The following is a 24,500-nucleotide window of genomic DNA, read 5'->3' as shown; positions in this document are numbered from 1 at the left end:
TATCTGGTTGTAACTTCTACCATTTCTGTCTTCAACACAAATTCCTCTGAGCTTATAGAACCTGAATACTACTTTAGTAATGATGTTCTTATTATTTTTTTAATGCATGATGTTTTAAGCTCTTGATCCATGGGAGATGCTGCGATGCAGAATTGAGAAGTTCGTGTGCTTAAAGTATGGTAAAACCATATGAAGGTGTTGGTTTTCAGGAGTAAAGATTAAGCTGCAGACAAACCACCACTTGAAGAGCTAGCTTGCATAAATCTCAAATCATTAATGTGATATTAAATAAATAGAATAACCTGATTTGATTTGTCTTGAACTTTCTGAGATGCCTATGCATAAACTGGTTTTGCATGTAAACTATCATATAGAAGAGACACTGCTTAGCAGAACCTTTACATTTAAATTAAGTAGTTGTAAAGCTGGTCACCCACAAAATTACTTCAATTTCTTTAGTAAACAAGTGGTTTTAGTACTCTTCATTATGACTGGTGATGGGTGGCCAGTTGAAACTGTAAAAGAAATGTGTAGTAGGAATTGACAATATTAAACCTCTTGGCTTCTTTTGTTTGAAATAGTTAGAGGCAAATGAAAGACTGGAAAGCTGCAGATCTCCTAACACCTTGCCATGTCACCTGTTATTAAGATCATATTATCTGTTACTAAGATAGTGTTCTAGTTGGCAGCTCTTTAAGTTTTCATAAGTTTAGTGAAGTGCTTGGAAATCAGGCTTTTGTAAGCTTTGGTTTCCTCATTGAGCTTCGCCTCATTTTAAAAGTTAGCCTTGAAAGGAAATGAATTCTACTGGGGACTCATGACTTTTATGCTTTTAGAGTATGTTACTGTTTGTTGGTGTGGTTTCGTTTGGCTTTGGTGGTCAGAGTTTTACTTGCTTGTTTGGGGTTTTTTTACACAAAATGGAAAATCTAACCAAGGTCTGGCTGGGGAAGAGGTTAAGTTTTAATCAGCAAAAACCATGTATTTCATTGCAGTCAAAGAACATCTTAAAATTAATCTTTTAAAAGAAATTATCTTTAGACAGTGTTCAGGGTTTTGAAGGTCAGGTCTCATAACAAGTAAAGAAAATGAGCAGGGGTTTTAGGGTGCTTTGAGCAATGCTCTTTAAAGATACTTGAGGCAATACAGTGGCAGCAGAGCTGTACACTGGCCTCAGTGCACTGCATTTCTCACCGAGAAGCAATTCCATTGAGTAGGAAATGCACAGAAGCTGTGCTTGGGCTATGGACAAACCCCTCCATTGTTTGATCAAACTCATTGCCTTTTCTGGGGTTACTCAAATAAGCAGTCTGCATTTTACATAAATTTGGTTGTAATTTTTTTCCTAATAGGCAGAACCTAGAGAATGTAGAGCATAAATATTTTATATCAGATATTACTGGGTTTATTGCAAGCTGGTTCTTTTTGTATTTGTTCATTTGTGGGATTCAGCCCTCTGTTATTTAATGCACCCTCAGAACAAGCTGATGTTTATCCTGGCTGTCTTCTAGGCAGTATTGCAATGAAAGATATTATATGAAATAACGACTTGCATTTTTTACACAAGGATTTGTCTATGGCAGAGCTGTTTTCCTTGTATTAAAATTCTAGTCAAAGTGGGATTCAACTTCATTTCATGAGAATTATGTAATGCCAGATAAAACAAATTAGGTTATTATCTGTCAAGAAGTGCCTCTTATAAAGTGAAACTAGGTTATCAAGTTATCTTTTGGTTTTAAAAAGCTGTGCTTGACTCAGTCAGGATCTTTGGTGAAAATGAGCCCTTCACAAGAAGACAGAAAGTGTATTCGTCACAGGTTCCCCAGGATCTCCTGTAAAACATACTTTTCGGTTTGATAAGAATATTACTGTTAATGTGCAAATTGAATTGGCATAATAATGGAACAAGGTTTTTGTGCAATTATTCTTTAGTCAGATTTTGGTTTCATGTTACCATCTGATGTATATATAGATCATAGAGCAAAATTACATTTGTTGACAATTTGCTTCTTCATCCAACTCTTTCCTCCCATGTGGCAGTATAAATATACAAAACCTTATAACTGCAGATTTTGTCTCTTAAGACTCAGTGGGTGTGTTAGTTATTCTGGCTGTAGTTGTAAAATGTATATGATTACAACTAAAGATGGGCTGGATGTTATCATTTCCATTGACATTCTGATGCAACCAGCATTATTTTTTAAGACAGAAGTCCATACATCAGTACTATTACTGAATACTAATTATTAGGACTTTTTTTTTAGTGCTCGAATCTGAATTCACTAAAGAACTTGCACAGCTATGAGATTTAAAGACTGGTGTTAGTCTCACTGATACCCAGTGACTATATATATATTCACAGTGATCACAGAAGCAAAGACTTTTTAGCAGGGCCTGTTGCAACAGGATATGGGGCGATGCTTTCTAACTAAAAAAGGGGAGATTCAGGCTGGACATGGGGAGAAAATTCTTTACAATGAGAGCAATAAATATTGGCACATATTGCCCAGACAGGCAGAATTTTAAGGCCAGCCTGGATGTAGTTCTGCACAACCAGATCTAGTTGAAGATGTCCCTTCTCGTTGCAAGGAGGGGTTAGACTAGAAGACCCTTCCAACCCAAACTATTCCATGATTCTAGTATTTAAGATATTAACATTTAAAATGCTGCAGTCTTCAGTGCTTCTTATTTCTTCAAAGCTGCTCAGTCAGGTAGCTATATGGATGTAATCTGTCTTGCCTTGAGGATATTCCTGTTAGTCATTGGTTTACTTTATCTGTGGGTTGCTGGCTTTTGTCTGAGACTGTTTTTCTAATTTAGAGTTATTTTTGTGTTGCTAAGACTTTTATATTATTTCCTTATTTATAAAGCTTTCCAATGGTGCTGTTGCAGGATCAGAATAAACCTGTCCTTATGAAACATTATGTATAAAAGGGAGAATAGAGTAGTATTGTCTTAGAGAAGAAATATGCATCTAATGGGTTTAAGAACTATTATTTCACAGGAGCTTTGCATACTTGAGCATTGCTAGTCTTTCCTTCTACTGTTACTTTCTCCCGTTTTTGTTTTCTGCGGAGAAGTGTTGTGCTTATCTATGTGAAATTAGTTTTATAGAAAACTGTGCTTTATGCACACTGATACTTGCTTCCAGAAGTGCTAAGTGATAATCTTTGGTTCTGCTGCCATTCACAGACTGCATGCTTATGCTGTGATCTGGAATTGGCAATCTATCCAACAGCACAAATGAATGTGTTCTGATTCTGGAGCCATACCTCCTGTTACGCTGCATGTACACACTGTACATGAATTTAAGTATCAGCATTCTCAGCACAGTTTTCTCTAATACTTTGTTGCTGTTTAAATCGCTGTAGAACTAAACATAACGCAGAACTGAGCTAAGAGTCTGCCGGCAAGTCTTGCAGACTAGTGGAAAAGGTAGTGGACCACCATTTCACTCTGTTCCTGTTTTGTCCAAAACCTGCGTTCATCTGACACAGGAAATCAAAGAATAAAACTCTAACAGCATGTACATTCTGCTCTTTTATAAAGTAAATTTGAAGAGCAGAGACCATTAATGCTACTTTACAAGTAATGTTGAGTGACTTGCAGAAAGTCACATCACGAGCCAAGAGCAGAGCTACCCATGGCACCTGAATACACCAGCTGTCTGTCTCTTTCTCTGCAAAGTATTTTAAGAGGCAGTTAAGCACCTAAATGCCAAATTTGAGAACCAAGTCCCATTATATAAGCTAATGAGCTCACTGAAATCAATGGGAATTTTTCTGTTTGCTTTATTTTATTCACTTTGCTAAACATAAGGAAGTAAAGTGGGTAATTGCAGATGGGTTTAAGTGGTATCTTACCTCCAAAAAACAGACAGTGATCCTTTGTCAGACTTGTAATTAACTTGATTATTAAGTGTACAAGGACAGACTGAGTGGGGATGGTTGACCTTAGAAAAGAGCATGTATTTTCTCAGGGGCTGCAGGAGGTGATCTTTCAAGGTGAAGCTCTATTCTCTATAACCTAAAACCCACAAGGAGCCTCCTGGTAGCGTAAGTTTTTCAGGCCATTGTACAGCATTAGAAATAAAAAGCAGTGATTGTCCAGATTAATTCTTGCCAGGAATCTTGAATTGATAAGGGTTATGGAAACTCTGTTAACATGTTTGTGTTTTTCAGTATTTAGGTTGTGCTTTTTTAGCAGGACTCCCAGTGGCTTTAGTGTCCAGACAGAATAGATAAGTTGATTTTTAAGGTCATAACAAATTCAAACACAGTCCATATAATAGCAAATATCTATTTTTTTTTTGTCCATGATATCTCTGGCTTGAAAGAAGATGAATATCATTGCATGCATAAATGGTAAATACTTTCCAGGATCCACTTCACCTTTGCCCACGAGGTAGTTAATTTTACATGTTAGTTTTCTATTTTTTATCCATCACTGTGTATTTTCTGTATGAATGAAGGAGCCAGAAGAAAATTGGATGATTCACCTCCGTGTTTCTTTCCCCAAAAGTCTTTAATTAAATTGGAATTAAACTGCTGGAGTTCCAGCAACTATAAAATTTAATTATGTTATTTAGACCCTTCTTCCATCATGACATTAATCTGACTTACAGCAGTCCTGCACCTCTCTTTCCTGCCACCAGCAGATACTTGTCTTAGCTTCATTTCTTGTTACCAGCACTACCGATGCTACATTCTGAGCCCCTAAAAAGAAATGATCCAAGCTGGAAATGAGTCCATTTTGATAGGTTAGTTTCCAAACACGTTAGTTCTTTCCTTTGGCTTCCTCTGATGCACTTATACTACTCATTGATGTGAAGTCTGAATAAAGGAAGAGGCAGAAATAATAAGCTGGGAGAAGCAAGAGGGATGGCTGGACTTCCCTTTCAGAGATCACTTGGAGCCGTGGCTTTCACATCAGCCATTGGAGACCAGACAGACTTCTTAATGGAAAAGTGTTTCTTGAGTGGTGTCTATAACTTTGCTGTGGATCAAAAGTATAGGCCAGGTCACAATTAATTTGTGGTGCTCTAACCCTGAGTAGCTTTAAGATCTCTGCAAGTGGTCTGTGAAACCACTGTACTATTTTTTTGACATCCCCTCATCCCTGTCACACAGTTCCATGTAATGGGCAAACATAATCGGAGCACTGCAATCAGTAACAGTGGTTAGACAAATACTTGCAACTACTTCTGTTATAAAGGTTTCTGGTATCAGTGGGTTTTGGATTATATCAGTAAAAAAAAATGTTTGATTAAAAGAAACCCCTCAGACAATAGTGTTTGTCAAAGAATGATTCAGATTAAAACCACATTCTGTGGATCTTGAGCATAACAGGTTTCTGGTTTGCCTCCTTCTTGTGTCTTCCAATGGCATTTTGTCACGATTTCTGGAAGGCAAAGGATAACTTGTCTTTTTCATCTTTATCTCCATTTGCATATCAATTCCCTGTCAGCTTCCTAGTTAAGTATCAGTGTTTTCTCAAGCCCATATAATTACAGGATGATTGCTGCTGAGGGCATGACAATTATTTGTGAGATTGCACCTGCCTTTAGTTAGTAAGTGAAGCATCCTTAAGTGATAGTTTGCCAGTAAGTGTTGAGTGTGCTGGAATTAATGAAAACTTAACCAGCTGGCTCCTGTTTCACTTTGTGCAGTTCCAGACAATGTGACATCGGTGTCAGCAGCTCTCAAGGTGCTTCCTATTATGCCTTGTAATGCTATTCTGCTACACAATACACTGAAGGAGGAGCTGCTTCTCCTGCCACATTATATGGAGGAGAGCAAGCAGATTCAATAATTGATACCATGCAGGACTGATAGCATAGCTGGGTACCTGAGACAAGCTGCTTGACTGCTTCAGCTAGCTGTGATCACTTCCTTTTCCCCTTCTTGGAAGAAACAGGCATCTAGCCAGAATGATGATCAGCTTAGGATAGAAATGCTTTTTCACTAGTTGACTGAAGAGCAGGACTGGGGGAGTCATACTACTTGTATGTACAACTTCCCAAGTCTGATGTTGTTGTCTTATATGGTATTTTTAAGTCATCTAGTGATATTTTAAATGTGTTTACATTGAAGGAGGAAAAGTACTAAGAGCTGAATCCTTAGGCAAATGCCTTGTCACATCAGATGGGCCTGTGAGAGAAGTGGACAACTATCAAGAAGAATTTTGTGGTTTAGCTGTTGCTCCTTATATATATATACATATACACACACACATACATACACACACATACATATACATATATACACACCCGCAGCAGCCACTAGTTCTAAGACAAGAAGATGCATATTCTCTGAATTTATGACCTGAACAATGTTCTAAACTCGCCATCCAATATATCCTTGCTGCCAGTGTTCCTAGTTTCAAATGCAGGGCACAGTGTGCCCTAAATATGTATTGGGTAAAATAGTGGGGATTAGGGAATATGTCTATGAGTTAATGAGATGGGACTGATTATTATTCCTCACAGCACCTGAATATATAACTGGTTGTGTGACTGATGCAGAAATACATGAATGCAAACTATTTCACTGCTCATATGATGGTTCTTCTGTGAAGTATGTGAATTGTTTGAGCAAAACCCAGATGTTCATGAAGAGAATATTAAACCAGTGTAAATGCAGTCCCACCACAGAGCCATTTAGAATGCAGGCTAATGCCTGTAAGCTCCTCTTTCAGGTTCAGCCAGTTCTACTTTGCGTTCTAGTAAGTTATTTCAATTTCTGTTGATACACACAGGAGGCTGGACAGTTTGCCTGATGTTTGGAGCAGGGCCTTTCCTTTTATCCATGTTCCTGACTTGGGGAGTTTGCAGCCTTTGCCAGAGTGACTACAGTGCAAAGTCACTGTTAGCAAAAAGAGTTAATAACTAATAAATCAGTACATTATTTTTATTATTAAATCAAGTGTCTTTAATAGAGGAATACTCCAAGGTAGAAGATAGTTTCCTTTACCTATTTGTTACTTGTAGCTTTCTAGATCCATTTATTGAATGTTTTTGGCCTATGTGTTACTTTTTGGTTTATTTTTGTTTCTGGTCTGGTTTGTTTCTGGTTCTACATTTCACAGTGGAGAAGTACTTCAGCAGCCTGTTGGGTTTATGTTTTATTTTTCTCCTGAAGTTTCATATTAACAATAGATTTTTACTGATAGCCCTGTCCTGAGGATATTTCAGTTATTTTACAGTGTATATTGTTTCTGAGTCCAAAGCAGATGGTACACAAATACAGTCTTTAATGTTTTTCTACCAGATCTGAGTTTGCTTCCAAAAGGTTGAAAAGTGATTACTTGCAGGATTGTTTTTCACTATTTCTCTAGTACAGTAATACTTTTTGCTTTTTAACAGGATTGCACGTTTTTCACTCGGAAGGAAATCCTTCGGTAAGTAGATCGCATTACATTTCTTTCTTCATGATGTGTGTGGAAGGAACTAAATCTTTTCTGACTTGTGAGGAAACCGCATAAAGCCAGGTAGTCTGTGTGAATGAATGAGTGTAGGATTGGCTCAAGATACACTTACAATATCTGAATGTGTCTAAGGAAACAGATGATGAGCAGCTTAATGTCAATATCATCAACTTTTCTAGGGCTGAGCCATTGAATAGCTGAGAGCCAGCAGCTTTCTATGAAAGGCATTTGCTGCTTTTCTGCTCAGTTACACCAATGAGTGCACATCCTTTGGTCAGTTCAGGGTTTGGTACAGGCTGAAGTGTGGGAACAACTGGGGGAACTTAAATTGCAGAGCACTGAGAATGTTTATGTCTGCACAGACTTTCCCTATGGAAAATCATAAATATTGGGATCGCTGTTTGCAATAGAAGGGGCTTGGGGTTTTCTCAGTGGTGAGGGACTGAGCCAAACTGAAGTAATTTCTGCTTATGTATATGCTGACTTCTTGCCCTGGATCTTGCCGTGGGTTCTTCACCTTCCAACCATTCAGATTAAGGGTCTGTAAAAGTATGACATAGATCTTTTCCTGTCAGTACCGCTGCTGTTTCTCAGAGGATGTTTGCCCCTTTAGGGAGTGAGAATAAATCTGTGGTATATATCTAGACCTTGGACCTCATAATGCTTCAGGATTCTCAAATTTGAGTATCTTCTCAGCCATTAAAAAATCATGTTTTTTCCATAAACATTAGGAACAAATTGAGATCAAAATTAGACATCATCTCCAAGAGAAACATTCTTTGCCTCTGCTCTGTTGCTGTAACCCTCAGGAAGACTGATCTTCAGTGACTGTTGAATGCAAAAACTTATGGTCTGGCTTTGAGTGGAGTGCTTTATCTTTTGCTAGAAAAAAAGAAGTGGTATTAAAGCTCATTTCTTGCATACCTTGTTCTCATTACTCACAGAGGAATGGTGCACTCCTCAGCAGTGCACAACATCTCTGAAACCACTATGTGGCAAGAGCACTGCAAACCACCACCTAAGCCAGGATTTAATCTGGTCCAGGTCCCTCTTATAGAATTGTTATGGTTTAAAATTTAGTCACACTGTTGGAATACATTTTCATGATACATAATGGTGTGACTGAATGAATCAGAATGTGTGCAGTTAGTGGATGATAGCTGGCCCAAAGACAAGCTCAGCTTAATGCAGGCTGGCTCCAGCAGAGATACTAGTGTGCACAAAAGTGAATTACCATTGCATGGATGGAACTTGTTTGGCAAAGCAGACGTCAAGCTGCCAATCTCTAGGAGTGATGCATAATTGCAGACTGTTAAGAGCTATCATTCTGGGTTTGTGGTACCCTACAAAAAGTAGTGCAGCCTAAATAAAAATCATAAAATAACAGAATGGTTTGGCTTGGAAAGGACATTAAGAGCATCCAGTGCCAACCCTCTGCCATGGGCAGGGATGCCTCACACCAGACCACACTACTTCAAGCCCCATCCAACCCAGCCTTGAACAATGCCAGGGATGGGGCAGCCACAGCTTCTTTGTGCACCCTGTGCCACTGTCCCAATACCGTCAGAGCAAAGAATTTCTTCCTTTTATCTAACCTAAATTTGTATTATGTACTATAGCCCCAGTTTAAAGAATATGACATAGAATCCAACCAATTTTCTAGCATGACTGTAACATTGGCCAGGGGAGAATTGCCTCAGAACTGTAAAATAAGGAATCAAAGGTCTCCACAAAAGTTGTAATTGGGTAACTGCTGTATCTGAATAAGCAGATGTTCTTTTGATCTGAAAAACATTTCCAGACTGTAAATCTGAACCATCATGTGCAACAGAGAAGACACAGAAAGAGAACCTTGAAAAACACACTGTAAATTTCAAGGCAAGATATTCTAAAGTAATGAAATTAGAAAATGCCATTGTACAGTCGGCAAAGAGAATTCACAGTATTGCAAAATCTGTCCGTGAACTGAAGAGTCGGCAAGTTCTGTTCCTTCTGTGGGTTGCAGCGGATAAAAAACTACTTGTAGAGAATGAGTTTGCAATGTGTGACTTGGACAAAGTAGGTGAAAAGTGACTGAAATGAAGACATGTGAGACAGACAGAACCTGTGCTGAACTTTGGTATCAGGGCACTTAAGGCGGTGTGTCAGAACAGTCTAAAAATAGCAATAAATGATCTGGATTTGCAAATGTGTTTTGTGGCTGCTTGTTGGTGTATGCCATATCCAAAACCTGCCGCTGGACTGCATACTGGACCTTTGGTAATGGTAAAACAGGCCAGTTTACTTCAGTAAGTGAGAACACTCCATTGTCCTGCAGGACTGTTGGCAGCATAAAGGACTATCTGAGTAGAAGTGGATCTTTCTTTCCTCTTTGATTTAGGATTTGCACAGTACCACAAATGCCACCTTGCTGGACACAACACTGTTTATCTCTTTCAAAACTGTAATTTGCATTTGCAGACAGATGATTTCTAATCTTCTTTTTCCCTTGCATGTCAAGTGTGACAGAGAAGAGGAGGTCACTGTATTTCATAGGGCTTAATGATAAGGCAAGCAGCATTGCATTATGGAAAAGGTTCTCATACTACTCAAGAAGTGGATGCTTTTCTAGCTAAGAAAGCTTGACATGGGGACTGTGGGTGGGATATGGACTTGGGAATTGGAAGCTCCCATTTGCTTTATTGTTCTGAGCATCTTTGAAGAATTACCAATGTAATTTGTCTGTGTTAACTGCGCTTAACATTTCTATGCCTTTTGAGTTTGAGGATAATATTTCCTGTGTCTGTTTAGGTTGCAAGCTCTGCCTGATAAGGGATCATGAGAACTGTTCTCATGCACTGTGTGCTGAAAGTGGTCTTAGCTGTGGCTTTTACGTTTTATGGAACTTAAAAAGCTGTTCAGAATATTATTTTGGAGCTTACGGTATCTCTGGGAGTTGTTATTGTCACCTGGCACATCTGGTCATTGAAATAGAACAGTGAAGCGTTGAATGTGGCAAACAGTGTGCAAGTTAAACCAACCCTGACAGATTTTTAGTAAGTACTCTTTGTCTAAAAGGCTTAGAAATATAAAGGAAGAATTCTGTCTTGGTTTGCTTTTCTCTCTTCAGTAACATAAAAGTGCATGAGTGATGCCAATGATAACACCCCAAACTGTTATAATTTGTTGTGAAATTGAAGTGTAGCTTCTAATGAGAAATATGGGATGGCCCCCAGCTTGAGTGCAGACAAAGCTTAATAATGCATTTTGTATGTTGCAAATGGAGCTGTAAGGAAACAGTCTGCTGAGAAGAGAGCAGGGCATGCACTTAGACTCAATTACATTATTGATGTTAGGCTAAAGAAAACTTTTCTGCTTCTGGGCTGTGTATAGGAAATAAGGGAGCCATTGCCTGCATGACTTTGCACCCTGTCTGTATCAAAAAGAGCAAACCCCAAAATACCTGTGAGAAACAATGGAACCTTAGAATATACTTGTGTAAGAGGGTATGAGATTAAATTAATGGACTGTGAAAAATGAATAAAGCTCAATATTAATGTTTGATTGTGAAAAGCTTAGAAGAATAAAATCATGAGAGTAGTTCTGCAAAGGCCTAAAATCATGTGAGAAAGAATGAATAGTCACTCAGAATCGTTGTACTTCCTCTTCTGCCTTTGCCTCAGAACGTGATGTTTCTGCTTATTGGGAGCCTCTATACATAATCAGTTTATGATATGGCAGATAGTAACACAACTGAAAGTATTTACTGTATACAAACTGCTGAATACAAATTGCTGTCTAGGGAACAGACTAGATTTGAGAGGTATCTCTCTATGTCTGAGGTGAAGTTCTAGTGAGTGGGAATACGGTGGGTTATGACCCCCTTGGCTGGCTCGCCATCCATTAGCAGGAGTGGGAGTGATGGTACCAGGGAGGAGGCACAGTTGTGGAGGTGAGGGGGAAGAGATGAAGATGGCTGCTCTAATTCAGATCGATTCAAACTGATGTAAGCCAGCATGAGACTGCAATTAGGTGAAATGGGCTAAGTGTTTTTATCTGTCCCTGCAGGAAAAGTAGCCCATCAAAAAGCCCAAACAACAACAAATCTATTTTCTGCTGGTTTAATGAGCTGAATCAGCTCTCTAAGGGATCAGATGAGTGCTAAAGCTGGACAAGAACCAGAGTGAGCAGATGCAACTGAAAATGAGGAGAGTGCCAGTTTCAGTACCAGTAAGGTATTAGATTGGATTAGTCTAACTTGAGTGTTGTCGTGGTTTAAACCCAACCACAAAGCTTGTTTGCTCATTTCCCCCCCTTCTTGCCCTCCCCCTGCTCCTGGAAGGACGGAGAGGAGAATCGAAAAGAATGCAACTCCCACGGGTTGAGATAAGAACAGTTTAGTAACTAAGGTATAACACAAATCACTACTGCTACCACCAATGATAACAATGATAAAGGAAATAACAAGAGGAAAGAATACAACACCTCAACACCAGCCGACCAATAACTCTCCCCACTCCCCCGAGCTGAGCACCAACCGATACCTCGTCCAACCCTGCAGTCAACTCGCCCTTCTGGGTAACTCTCCGTTACATCCTGGGCATGACGTGCTGTGGTATGGAATACCTCTTTGGCTAGTTTGGGTCAGGTGTCCTGTCTCTGCTTCCTCCTGGCCTCCCCTCCTCCCTGGCAGAGCATGAGGCTCAGAAAGCCCTTGGCCAGACCAAACATTAGAGCAGTAACTGAAAACATCGGCATTATCAACACTCTTCCCAGGCCAAAAGATCAAAGCACAGCACTATACTAACTACTAAGGAGAAAAATGACTGCTACTGCTGAACCCAGGACAAGTGTGTAAGACTTCGGTATCAGCATCAAGTTCAGTAAACACAAACACAGGCTGTGGCCGCAGGGGCTGAGGACACATGATCCGGTGTGGATAATTTGCAAATTATTAGGAAACAGTAGAATTTGTGAATTTAAGGTGAAGAAGAACTAAACACAGAGTAATGAAAATAGATGTAGGGAAAAATAAGTTAGACTGCAGTGTTTTTGATGGTATGTGTGTGTTAGGGCTTTGAAAACATGCTTCTTTTCTTAGGGAGAATGTGGAAATTGGATCAGTGTGTAGAACTTCAGGACACAACCTTGGTGCATGGAAAGAAGTTAAAACACACTGGGAGACTTCCTAAGTGCCTAGAACATAATGCCTAGAACTTGCCCAGAGGCAGCCACTGTGCATTTGTGAAAAGCAAATCTCTTCCTTTGAGTGGCTGCTCTTATGGCTAAGAGAAAAGAAACAGATGCCACATATCTTTAATTTCCTAATGCCTTTGGTATTTTCCTGTATGTGTTAGTCCTTTTCTACCTGTGTAAATGTGCTGATCTCTTGGCTAAGGTGCTGTTGAACCTACTTTAAAAATCTGTAAGAATGGTAGAATGGTGAGAAACATTGAGGTGAAGAGGGGTGCAGAAGCTGTGAAGATCAACATGAGCTTTTTCTGCAGTGCTCAGTGTATTAGAGGAATTATTAGATCCAAAATGAGCTACAGGACATTTACACAGTCAAGTACAGAGAACTGAGAAAAAATTTCAAGCACAGGATGCACTGTAACCAAAAACCCAAGGGCAGGGAGTTAGCTGGTCTGAGGAAAGCAAGCACCATTGTAACAGACACAAAACCCCCTGATGCCCTTGCAGAAAAGGGAAATGTGTATTAGGATGCATTAACCTCAGCACTGTCTATAAACCAGGAGAATTCCATTCCAGTCAGCATTGGTGGGACCGCAGTAGCAAGAAACTACAAGTCCAGTTTGGGGCATCACCATTCAAAAAAGTTTTGTTGTACTGGAAAACAGGAGAGAAACAGGAATATCAGGGGACAATTACATATGAATAAAGGTTGGAAAAACACTTTATTCATGGCAATGCGTGTGTTTATATAATGTGCTTCTCTTATTATTGTAAATGGGAAAAAGTGGTTGAGTTGTCTCTTACAAGGCAGTATTGTAAATCTGATTTTCTAGCAGACCAGCTTTTTCTCCAGGAACAAGGCTCCTCTGTCCGCCAGCCCATCTGTTTCTCTTTCTCCCTGCAGATTAGTGTGATTTGGCAAGAACCCAAGGGCTCAGACACAGGTGTTCTTGGATGTGTGTCCTAGCCAAAGAGCATGGAATGTAAATTCAAGTTGTATAGCTTGAGACTAACTTAATGCAGCAAGACAACTGCTGGGGGAACATGACACTAAATTACTGAATGGAGCACCAGCTTTGAACCTTTCTGTAGAAGAAAACCAGTAATTCTGTGCCTTCTCTTCTCTGCCTGTTTCTTGGCATGTTCTTGAGGGGTGAGAGGTGAGGTGCAGAGGAACCCTTCTAGCCAACTGAGCTACAGTCTGGGTTTTAAATCAGAGTCCTCCCCCAGCCTGAGAGTGAAGCTGGGGAGATAAGCAGCGGTTCCTTCCAAGTGTCTGGTAAGCCTTCCTTATAAGGGAGCAAATGCAGCAAACTGCTGGAGGTGCTTGCCCTGTGGAACAAGCTGATCTGCAGATGGAGGGAGGGTTAGAACCCAGCTCCTGTTTTTGTAACATCCAATCTTCCAAACAGTTTGGGGTTCTTAAGCACAAAGGGGAAATTCCCACATTGTCAGCTTGGGGAAAAAAATGAAGTGAGTACCAAGAGAATAAAGTCTGGGTGAGCTCTATACCGTTGGGAATCTTCCTGAGTTTAGTGCAACACTACACTGAGAAAGAAAATATATTCTGAAGCTGCTCTTCATCTTCTTGTTAATTATGCTTCTCATATTGTGATGAATAATGTTTCTGTATCCTCTATAAATGAAGAAAAGAAAAAAAAATGCTTCTAGACAATTCCTCCATTTCCTGTACCATCAAGCTTCCATCTCACTGTATTTTAGTCAGTTTGTACCTGTTTTGCTAGACTCAGGTGAGGACAAAATAATGCTCAGTGTTGATGTGTATGGAATCTGGAGTACTGGCAAGTCCAGAGGAGGCCATGAGGAAATAAGGGGGCTCAAGCACCTCCCGTGTGAGTACAGGCTGTGAAAGCTGGAGCTGTTCAGCCTGGAGAAGAGAACATGGCAGAGAGGCATTGTAGCAGCCTTCCCGTATCTGAAGGGGGCTACAAGGATGCTGGAGAGCATTAGGGACTTTAGTGGTAGGGCAAGGGGTAACAGGTTCAAACTTAAACAGGGGAAGTTTAGGTTGGATATAAGGAAGAAATTCTTTATTGTCAGGGTGGTGAGGTGCTGGAACAGGTTGCCCAGAGAAGATGTGAATGCTCCATCCCTGGCGGTGTTCAAGGCCAGGTTGGGTAGAGATGTGGGCAATATGGTTTAGTGTGTGGTGTCCTGGCCCATGGCAGGGGTTTGGAGCTAGGTCATCTTAACGTCCTTTCCAACCCAAACCATGATTCTATGATGATAATAACAATCTTTTTTACCTCCTTTGAGGGTGACATTCAAAAGCCATCTGGACGTGGTCCCAGGCAGCCTGCTCTAGGTGCCCCTGCTTGGCACAGGGTTGGAGCAGATGGCTCTACAAGTCCCCTGCAGCCTCCTTCACTGTGTGGTTTTCATTTTTAATACTTAGTCACCAGCAGCGGAGGGGCCTGGGAGCAGGGTTTTCATGGTGCTTCAAGGAAGAAAAAACACTCCAACGTGGTTTTCTCTAGACTTACTATGCGCCACGTAGTGAGCAGCAGTTACATGCACAGGAAAGCAAAGCCTTCCTAAGTGCGACTAGATCTTTTAGAATGAATTTATTATTATAAATGATCTGCCCCAGACATTTTTCATGCACAATTTGTTTTTAATTTTACTGCGGATGGTTCAGGAGGATTTTTACCTGGTATTGTCTGGAATGAATTTCTACTGCTGCATTGCAGAGATGAAAGAATGCTTGACATGTTAACTAAGAGCCGGCAGAAGGCTCATCTATCCACCTTTTCTCTTCCTTTTATGCTGCCTTTTAACAACCTGATTTCTGTGTCCAGTTAGTAACTTCAAGTGAAAGCATAGAAGGGGCAAGGCATGCCAGTAACAGAAATGTAAACAAATGCCTTCTTTTAACTCCTCCTGCTTGAGTTTCCCACTATTCTTTGTTCTTTATCCTTTCGTCAAAGGATGGCAAGTTAGTGAGATGTGATTCCAGTTTCCATCAGACTGGCACCAAGTTTCCTGTCATTTTTGTTTTAGCTTCATATGGTAGACCCCTTTCCCTGATAGACTGCTCTAAACTCTTGTAGTCCTTGGAGGCAGGAATTCACTGAGAGAATGCTGCAGTAGGCATATATGCCTTAATTACCATACGTGACGTTTAACTGTTGTTGCCAAAGCAGTTTGTGAATGTATAGCATAAATGTGAGACTCTGCAAGTATGTTCCTTATGAGTTGCAGGCAGCCCCTAAGGCCTCTCCTCCCTCAGTTTCTCAGTCCCAGATTAAAGAACCTCCTTCTCTCAGAGTTATGGCAACTTCTTCTCTGTGTGTGTCAGACTTACAGAATCATAGAATCATAGAATAGTTAGGGTTGGAAAGGACCTCAAGATCATCTAGTTCCAACCCCCCTGCCATGGGCAGGGACACCTCACACTAAACCATCCCACACAAGGCTTCATCCAGCCTGGCCTTGAACACCGCCAGGGATGGAGCACTCACAACCTCTATGGATATAAGTCTCTCTGGACCTGTTCCCCAGCTCTCCAATCACACATTTGTCCACCTGCAATAATAGCATTATAGGACAAGAGAGCACGTGCACCTCAACAATCTTTGCAGCATCAGTTGTAAATCAGTTCCCATCAGTGTCATTGCATCAGCACGATGTATTCTGTTCTGTGGTCTGTGCAATCCCATCTTGAGATCTGTCCTTTTCCAGGGCTATGGATAGGCTTGTCAGTGCTCTTTCTTGCTTATCTCTGGAGTGGTGTATTCTTCTCTGCATATTACAAGTAGTCCTTCTCCAGCTGTTCTGCTCAACTCTGGCATCAGGACAAGAGCCTATAGCTTTGATAGTGGTGAATAACTGAAAGTGCAACTGAACAGCAACAAGAAAGCTTCTCTGGACCTGCTGCTTCCATAGATTATTCCATTCTGTACAGGCAGTCTGTGGTCAGGTCATGCACAAGCCCTGTGTGGGACTGTTCATCAGCACTCATGTGTTTCTTTCATTGTTCCAAGTAAGCCATTTTGCTGTCTATTTTCTGTGAATATGCAGAGCAATCTAGAATTTACTCCTAGGGATGGTCCTGATTGTAATGTTAAAGTCTGAGTGGATTCCTGTTATTTAGAAGTAAATTGGGTATATATATTGCTGAATAAAAATGTTTTCCCTTTACAACATAAATCAAATGAGTGGTACTATGAAGGCAGGAGAGTTGGTGAGATGTTTCTTAGGTTCTAAAGGCCACTTTAAAGCCTCTCCTTATTTCTAACCAACGAGCCATCGCAAGATTTTATCTTTTGTTTTCAGCACTCCTTTAGTGCTGAGTTCTTGTTACAAAGGCTGCCAGGCTAGCTATAAAGTGCTGTCACTCCATTTAATGGTGGTGATTTATGTATGTCAAGCCAAGGAAGCCTGCTCTGTGTTTTAACCCATCCACTGATGACCTTGGGTACAATCTGATTTCTCTCAAAGTGAAATAGCAAATTAAAACAATCCCTGCAGGGTGTAAGCTCGGAAATCTCTTTTTTCAGGTCTGCACAGGTACAGCTGGAGGCTCTGTTATGATGTTGGAGACATCCCAGTCAAGTGTGTCCAGCAAATACCCTCACAGTGTCACCCTTGCTGACTTCAGGATGCTGCACCCTTGAGAAGTGGGGACAGACTCTGACCCACCTTTTACCATGTAAAATACTCAAAGTGGGAGAATGCATGTTGGCATAAACAAGCAGTAAGCTGTCTGGAGGCAGTACTGTGCCTTGGTGGGGGTTTATTCTGAACGCAGCTTTTCTGGTTTTCATTGGTTGATGGGCAGCTGAAGAGATTTTAAACTTTCTGCTGCCTACAGGGGTAAGTCTTGTTCTGTCCTTACTGATTAGGTTGATTGAATACAAACAGTAAATCCCTATTGACTTGCACAGGCAATGCTGCAGTTGCAACTGTGCAGTTACTTCAAGGAGATGACTGAAAATGTTTGTGTTTTCGAACACATCATTTTCCTGAAGCTCATTGCAGTTTCTGAAGTGTTAGTGCTTATTCAAGAGGGGTGGGTGGATGGGCTTGGAACTTCTGCAAGGGCAGTTTGAGTTCAGACTAGGTTACAGTGGTACAGAATCACAGCCTTAATCCTTGAATATAGTACATCAAGCTTAAATGCTCTCATCTGTGGAGGGAAGACACTAGTCAACACTGCCAGCTTGTCCTCTCCTTCCATGCAGATACATAAGGCATACTGGAAACAAAGGGTCCATCCAGGAAGGTGAAGATGCTTCTGCATGCATCCAGAAGAATTGTTTTGAAGCAGTTATCACTCCATGATCTGTAATTACTACTGCAAAGACAGTGAGGCTGGTTGCAGGGCCTGGCCTTTTGAGCATATGTAGTGGTCTGTATGTGGTAATGGCAATCTTCCCAAATCTATGTGTTCAGATGCCACTGCAAAACCCCTGACAAGACACAAATATTTCTGTGACAAGCTCTGACAGCTAAAGCAGCTTTAGGTTATTTTCAGAGATGCTTCTTGTTGAGTAAAAGGACAAAAAGCCTTTCCTCTGTAGGTCACAACTGCTCTGATGTATTCAACTCACCTGAAGTGCCTTCTGCTTCTCTAAGAACAAGAGAAATATTAGAGCCTTTATCACAGAGCTTGGTTTATTTTCTGTTTATAGTTAGTAATTAATGTTACTGAGAGATGTGTCAGAGCAGATAGTAATATGTATGGTGCCAAACAGTGCAGCACTGGGGAGATAGTTACTGGGTCTGACTCACAGCATTGGTCACAGTACTTGGTCCAAGCATGGCAGTGGCATGACAAATTAATGTAGTGATGTATTGCACAAAGGCAGGAGGATTGTTGGTGTAAATATCCCTCATGTCTGCTGATCTTTACATTGTGGTATAGAATAATCAGAAATGCATCTAGTTTACTTGCCAAAATGTAGGTACTCACCCAGTATACTCCAGTAAACACAAGCATTGCTGAAACTCATGCAAAAAGACGTGGCTTTCTCAGAATCCTTCAAGAGGCTGAGGCAGCTCTGTCATTTCTTTAAGCTGTTATCTACAAAATCTGGCCACTTGGGAGACTGGCAATCCAATTTGCCATAAACCAGTGCCTGGTGTCTCTGAAGAACTTGCCAGCATTAAGAGCTTTGGGAGAAGGCAACAACTTTTTGTTGTTCAGTCGGTTGGGGTTTTGTGTTTGTTATAAAGGCCAATGGAGCCTGTGCAATGTATTGCATATGGGTTTTGGAACCTAAGCTAGAGAAATCTTGTGGCCTTTTTCATTGTGATGTTGGCTGATCATGCCGTGTAATGAAGCTAGCACAAATAGAGTTGCAGGATCCTTGCAGATAAAAGCATGTGAAAGTATTTTGTTGCTGTAATTTGGTTTGCAGAAGTTGGATCACAGCTGCTTGCTACAGACTTATTTGGATGCTTTAGTGTGGAATCCACTCAGGTAGAAAGCACTTATACCTACAGATATCAGAGTGATTTGGGGAATCAATGGAAGAGTTAGTGGGAGGAGAACAGGGTACCAGAGCTGCCCTCAAATCTGTGGTTAGTTATTTGCAGGTTTGTGTGTCCATCAGAAACCTTCCAGCTATCCTAGCAGAGTCCTGCTGAGCCGTGTGCTGGAAAGCTGTTTGCTTACTAGTGCCTGGCAACTCCTTTCTGCTTCTCTTCAGAGATAAAAGAAAGACTTTAAAGGGATGGACTGGGAACGTATTATCTTAACAGATTTCTGTGAAAATGAATCTTATCTGCATTATGGATGTTTCTGAATAGAACAGAGGGGTAGAAGCTGGATATACTAGCATGTATAGGTAGGGATGTGTGTTATGGTAAAGATGTTTGGTGGGTGAGTTGTTTTCTTGCTTTGGTTGTTTTTCCCCACCTCGCATGCCTGGGCCATGCATTTTCCTTTCTGACTGCAAAAATTGAGTTCTGTCAGTGGATGTGGTGTTTAACTTGGTGCTTCTGGCTGTGACTCCTTGCAGAAAGGAAAGAGGAATTTGTTCCATTATAATCTGTGGCAGCAAGCTAAAGGTACTTGTTTATTCTGTGCCTTTTTTGCAGTGTTTTTAGCTAAAATCTAATCGCTTCTGAGGGATACTTTGAATTAATTTTTTGGGAGATGCTTTCTGAAATGAGTGTATTTACATTGTATGGGGGTGTGAATGGGCTAGGCTAGGATCATTTTTCTTGATGGAACTGCAGAAGCTCATTGTCTGAAGTAGTAGGAAAAACGAAGTAAATGCACTTACCCTGGTGCCATCAGATGGACCCACCACTGATGCCCTACCACAGTAAGAGGAGTGCTTTTGCTGGCCTTTTATGGGAAGACAGGGTAGCTGATACCTAGGGACAAGAAAGGCAGTTCTAATGCAAAACCTAGCTGCTCTTCTAAGTGCCCTGCAATTAACATCACAAATCCTTCCAGCTGCAAAATCAGATTCTTCTTTCAGCTGCTGTAGACTTTGGAATCGTTTCAGTATAAATAGGTGGTTTTCATTTCTGTGGGCAAGATGGTCAATTCCAAGAGCAAGAAATAAATGATGGGTTTACTTTGCACTGATATTGCATGTTGTAAAGGGACTAAACCTTTGTCCTGAGAAAAGGAATGTCAGTAAGTAGCTGGTAGAGCTGTGGCTGTGTCCTCTCTTTGATCTCTCTCCCTGTAAGCCTTCATCCTTGAAACAAGATTGTTGCTTCACAGCGGATAGTGCCTGGGACACGGCATTGCCACCTATCACGTGCCTTACGAGGGTATTCCTTGTATTAGAATAATGTTACTTGCTCTGTAGATATTTGTTTCAAAACTTCTTACTGAATTTGGTGAGCGTCATAAGAAGCTTTAATATTTCTGTCAAAATGGTACCGAGTACTAGGTCTCTGTGGGTCACAGTGGTGACAGTCAAGTGCTGCTTTATGCACTCTGTAATAAGTACTTTTTGTCATCTTAGGATTCAGTTTTTGTTGTACCACTGTGTTATTCCCAGTACTAAAGGAACTTTAAATTCCCACTGTTGTGGGTGGGTTTTTTTGTCACTTAATAGGTTCTTGTGATATGCTTGTGCTTCAGTAACAGAGACTTTCCCACTACATTCCCAGACATAGTCACATGTTCATTCCCAGTAGAAATTGACCCAGCAGTATTTTTTGTTGCAGACAAGAGGTTTCTTGAGAGTTCTTTATTGAAAACTAAGAGAAATTCCGTACCGTGCGTTTTAGATTAATATAACAAGCTTAGTAAAGTATGAAACATGGATCACTTAATTCCAATCCCATCTGTGTCTTCTGAAACACATTATGAAGAACTCCTTTAAGATGCCCAATTCAGTGTCTGTATTCACGGTCCTGTAGGATGAGACAGACCAAACGCAGAGAAGTCTAATACTGGAAAAAGCAGGGAAGACAATCCTGGCAGTTAAAATAAACAGGCGTTGCTGGCTGGTGTGTTTTGAAATGGTGCCCACAATGGTCAAGCCGTTCCAATGACTAATGTGTTATTTTCATGAAGACCAGAGCACCATTTCAGTATTCTGGCTTTAAAAGGAAAGTCCATAGGTGGATATTTGGTTTGAAAGGTTTGCTTTCGTTTAAGTGCTTTTAAGCTGGGTTTTTTTTCCTGTTGTATTTAGGGGCATCTTTGCAGCAGCTGTTTACAACAGAGAAATCAGTTGCTGGAGTGGGAAATGGCTATTGCATCTTGAATTACACAGTATTTATGAAATGTCAGGGTGAGCTGTGGTCAGCAGCTGAAATATGCTTAGATCAGTGGATATTTAATTTCCTGTATGGCACAATATATTACCGCATAGTGTAAAGACACGAGTTTCCCAAGATCCAGACTAAACATGCTTCTATGTTCCATGTGTGTGGCACATCATAATCATGCCCAAAGAGATGCTGAGAAAAGAGATGCTTGTGGATTATTTCCTCCTAGTTTTAGAAGTGTATTGCCCTCATTAATCTGAAATAGCTGAAATAGCATAGGGACTGAGTGAGGGTTGCTGAAGGTAGAGCTGGAAAGGTGCAGGGGTTGGTGGGATATTATCTCCTGTATTAGCAGTTTGTTTATGTTCTGCTGTTTCAAACATGTTAATCTTGATTTGCAGTTGATAGTATACCTTGTTTTGTGACTTATTTTCATTATAACAAAAAAATAAATATAGTTTTTAAATATATATAAGTAGCACATGTGACCTGATGAGAGATCAGAATACTCTGTGTTAGTACATAAGACAGCAAAATGATTGCTTTCTGCCCTAAGCAGTTTAAGAATTACATGTAAGGCAAAATTTTCACTTATGATAAAAGTTACAGTTATAGTACATTACATTTATGATGTTTTCTAAGTTTTCTGTGAGCAGCAACTACCTAATCTTCTTTGCTATTCTTTTTACACATATGGTATTTCATAGAGGAATGGCAGGTCATACCTTCATGCTAATTATATCACACTCAGATGTGATCCCTGGATTATCCTCACAATGTTAGAACATTGGCCCAGGTCTACTTCTGTGCATATGCCAATATGTACAATGCTTAAATACTTTATACAGGGAGTGTGTAATACCACTTAGTACCTCAAGTTACACAGAAGTGTTAGTAGCAGTTACACTAGATACTGCATCAAAGCCCTCTTTGTGTCAAAAAGATGGGAATTTGGTGGGCTCAGACTTGTCACTAAAAATAATGCGAGCTGCAAGACAGATTTGTGTCTGATTACTGTATGAATGGAATTGGTTACTTGAAATTGGTTATTGGCTGTTTTCTTTCTGCTTGTTTCCAGGTTGCATGGCCGATACCATGAAATGGCACCAAACGTTGTGCCCATGGACTATACAAAGGACCCAGATGTTAAACTACCTATGCAGCTTATAATAAACATGCCTGAGCTAAAGGTATCACTTCTGACTGCTTACAAACTGTATCTTAAGCTTATCTGTCAGAGGTTTTGCCGTGTGAGTTTGATATCCTGACGGAATGTGGCATGCTGAGGTCTACCCTTTCCTGTTATTGTACAATAGCAAAACCAGCCACAGAAACTGGAAAATATTCAGGTGGATGTCTGTCTTGCAGAGATAGTCAGGGTAGATGTTAAATGAGTAGGAAATATAAATCTAGTGGTCCTTCCACTTTGCATGTACTGATCCTTAGAAGCCAGTGGGATTTCTGTGTGAAAAGCTCGTTAGCAAGCAGAAGTTCTTATCTCGTTGTGTTGACAGGGAATTTATGAGATTATTTATTATTCTCTCAGTTCCACAATTTAATGTGGTTTTAATGGGACAAATACAGATTTTTCTCATTCATTTTTTTAACAGTTCATTGAATTCTGCTTTTTTTTTCATGTATGCCAATTATTTGACAGCTTTAAAGTTTTATCATGTAGATATGACTACTTGTTCACTGTTACACTTGCATGAAGTATTATTAAGCTTTTTAAGAGCCATGACATAAAAACCTTGTAACTGATGGCCTTCCACTTCATTTTAATGATTTAGAAATTCTTCCTTAATGTTGTAAGATATCGAATATGTGAGGAGGGGAAAAAAACCCCACAGCCATAACCATTCAGATGTCTTATAAATGTTTCACATAAGTTTTGTACAGCACAAATGTTTGTATTGGTTTTCTTATTATATAAATAAGGAAATTAGGCAACAGGCAAAATGACTAACACTTCTGAAAAATGCCCTGTGTTTTAGTAACCTCAATTTGAGTTCCATGTGGAGATAGATAGCAACAAAGATTTAAAAGTTGATTATCTAAAATTAGATTTAAGACATAATTAGGTATCAAAACCAGTAGCCTGCAAGAAGTTGCTGGCACAAGCAGACCTAATGAGGCCCTCGGGCTGTATTCTGAGGTCTAGTATTAAATGACTCAATGGAGCTAAAAGTTAGGAATTGGAATGCCTGATCTAAGTGATCTTTGTATGAGATCATGGGATCAGATTAAGATATCAGCAGGTGAATAGAGAACAGTCATGCACAACTTTTCACAAGGACAAGGAGGTATTCCATGAAATTACATACAGCCAGCTGCCATAGTGTGGATATATCAAGGAATTCATTGCCACAAGGCATTTTGGCAAAGGCAGCATTAGTCTGCAAAAATTACTTAAGTGCTTTTTGGAGCAGAATGCTACAGATTGCTGTCAGAAGGATCACTGTGTACATCTCCGCTGGTAGCAATCCCTAGACCTGCTGGATTTATACTTAATGGCCAGTGAGATTTACCCGAGATGATTTAATCAAAGGACTGCTTTTAGCAGTTACTTGGAACCAGTCATTTGAAGATTACCAGCTAGTACAAAAGGAAGAAGATGGTTCATCTTGTAATAGGAATATTTGTCTGACTTACTGAAGTGCTCTTACGTTGGATGGGCAGATGTATTAAAAATGCAAATCAGTGTTGTATGGAATACAGTACAAGAAAAATTACTAACCATCTTAACTATGTGAATAGAAACTATGTAGCTTTTTTAGTAGCTGGGAGGATGAAATAGTATTGTCTAAATATGTGGGAGCATCTTGAAGTATTCTGATTGTTTTCAGCCATCTGTTATTTTTGCTTATGCATAAATACTGAATTCCTCTCTGTGGTAAAACGTATCATCCCCAAGTGGCTGCGATTCATTCATCCATTACTGCAAGTGGTTTTATCTCTCTAACATGTCTGCAACTCATTCATCACTGTAGTATCTTAGGTGCTTCTACTGGCACTTCTGGAATGGACAATCAGTGTTCTTTAAGTTTTATGTTGTTATCTCTAGGATATTGATAGTGCGGTATGAAATTCTCTGTCTCTCTTACGTGACTTCAGAGTTGAGCTGCCAGGTTACTGAGAGTTGCCTTGTGAAAAGTAAAGGCTGAGTTCAAGAAGGAAGGTGAGAAATGATAGTCACA

General features: G+C 40.2%; 1 protein-coding gene across 10 annotated transcripts in view; it reads left to right on the top strand.

Moving 5' to 3' along the window:
• Window positions 1-24,500, top strand: part of CIB2 (calcium and integrin binding family member 2) — a 46,432-nt gene that overhangs the window by 9,063 nt on the left and 12,869 nt on the right. For 6 of the 10 annotated variants that reach the window (XM_065688933.1, XM_065688941.1, XM_065688931.1 and 3 more), the window contains exons 2-3: window positions 7,364-7,398; window positions 22,382-22,493. In XM_065688933.1, coding sequence (XP_065545005.1) covers window positions 7,364-7,398; window positions 22,382-22,493 — 147 coding nt within the window. Of the gene's footprint in view, window positions 1-7,363; window positions 7,399-10,397; window positions 10,461-17,117; window positions 17,270-17,337; window positions 17,434-22,381; window positions 22,494-24,500 lie in introns of those variants that run through there. The other 4 variants (XM_065688935.1, XM_065688934.1, XM_065688940.1 and 1 more) reach the window with 3 other exon arrangements.

This window comes from Lathamus discolor, chromosome 8, assembly GCF_037157495.1.
Source record: "Lathamus discolor isolate bLatDis1 chromosome 8, bLatDis1.hap1, whole genome shotgun sequence".
Lineage (NCBI taxonomy): Eukaryota > Metazoa > Chordata > Aves > Psittaciformes > Psittacidae > Lathamus > Lathamus discolor.
The sequence above is the reverse complement of the archived record's forward strand: the minus strand, read 5'-3'. Positions and strand labels throughout refer to the sequence as shown.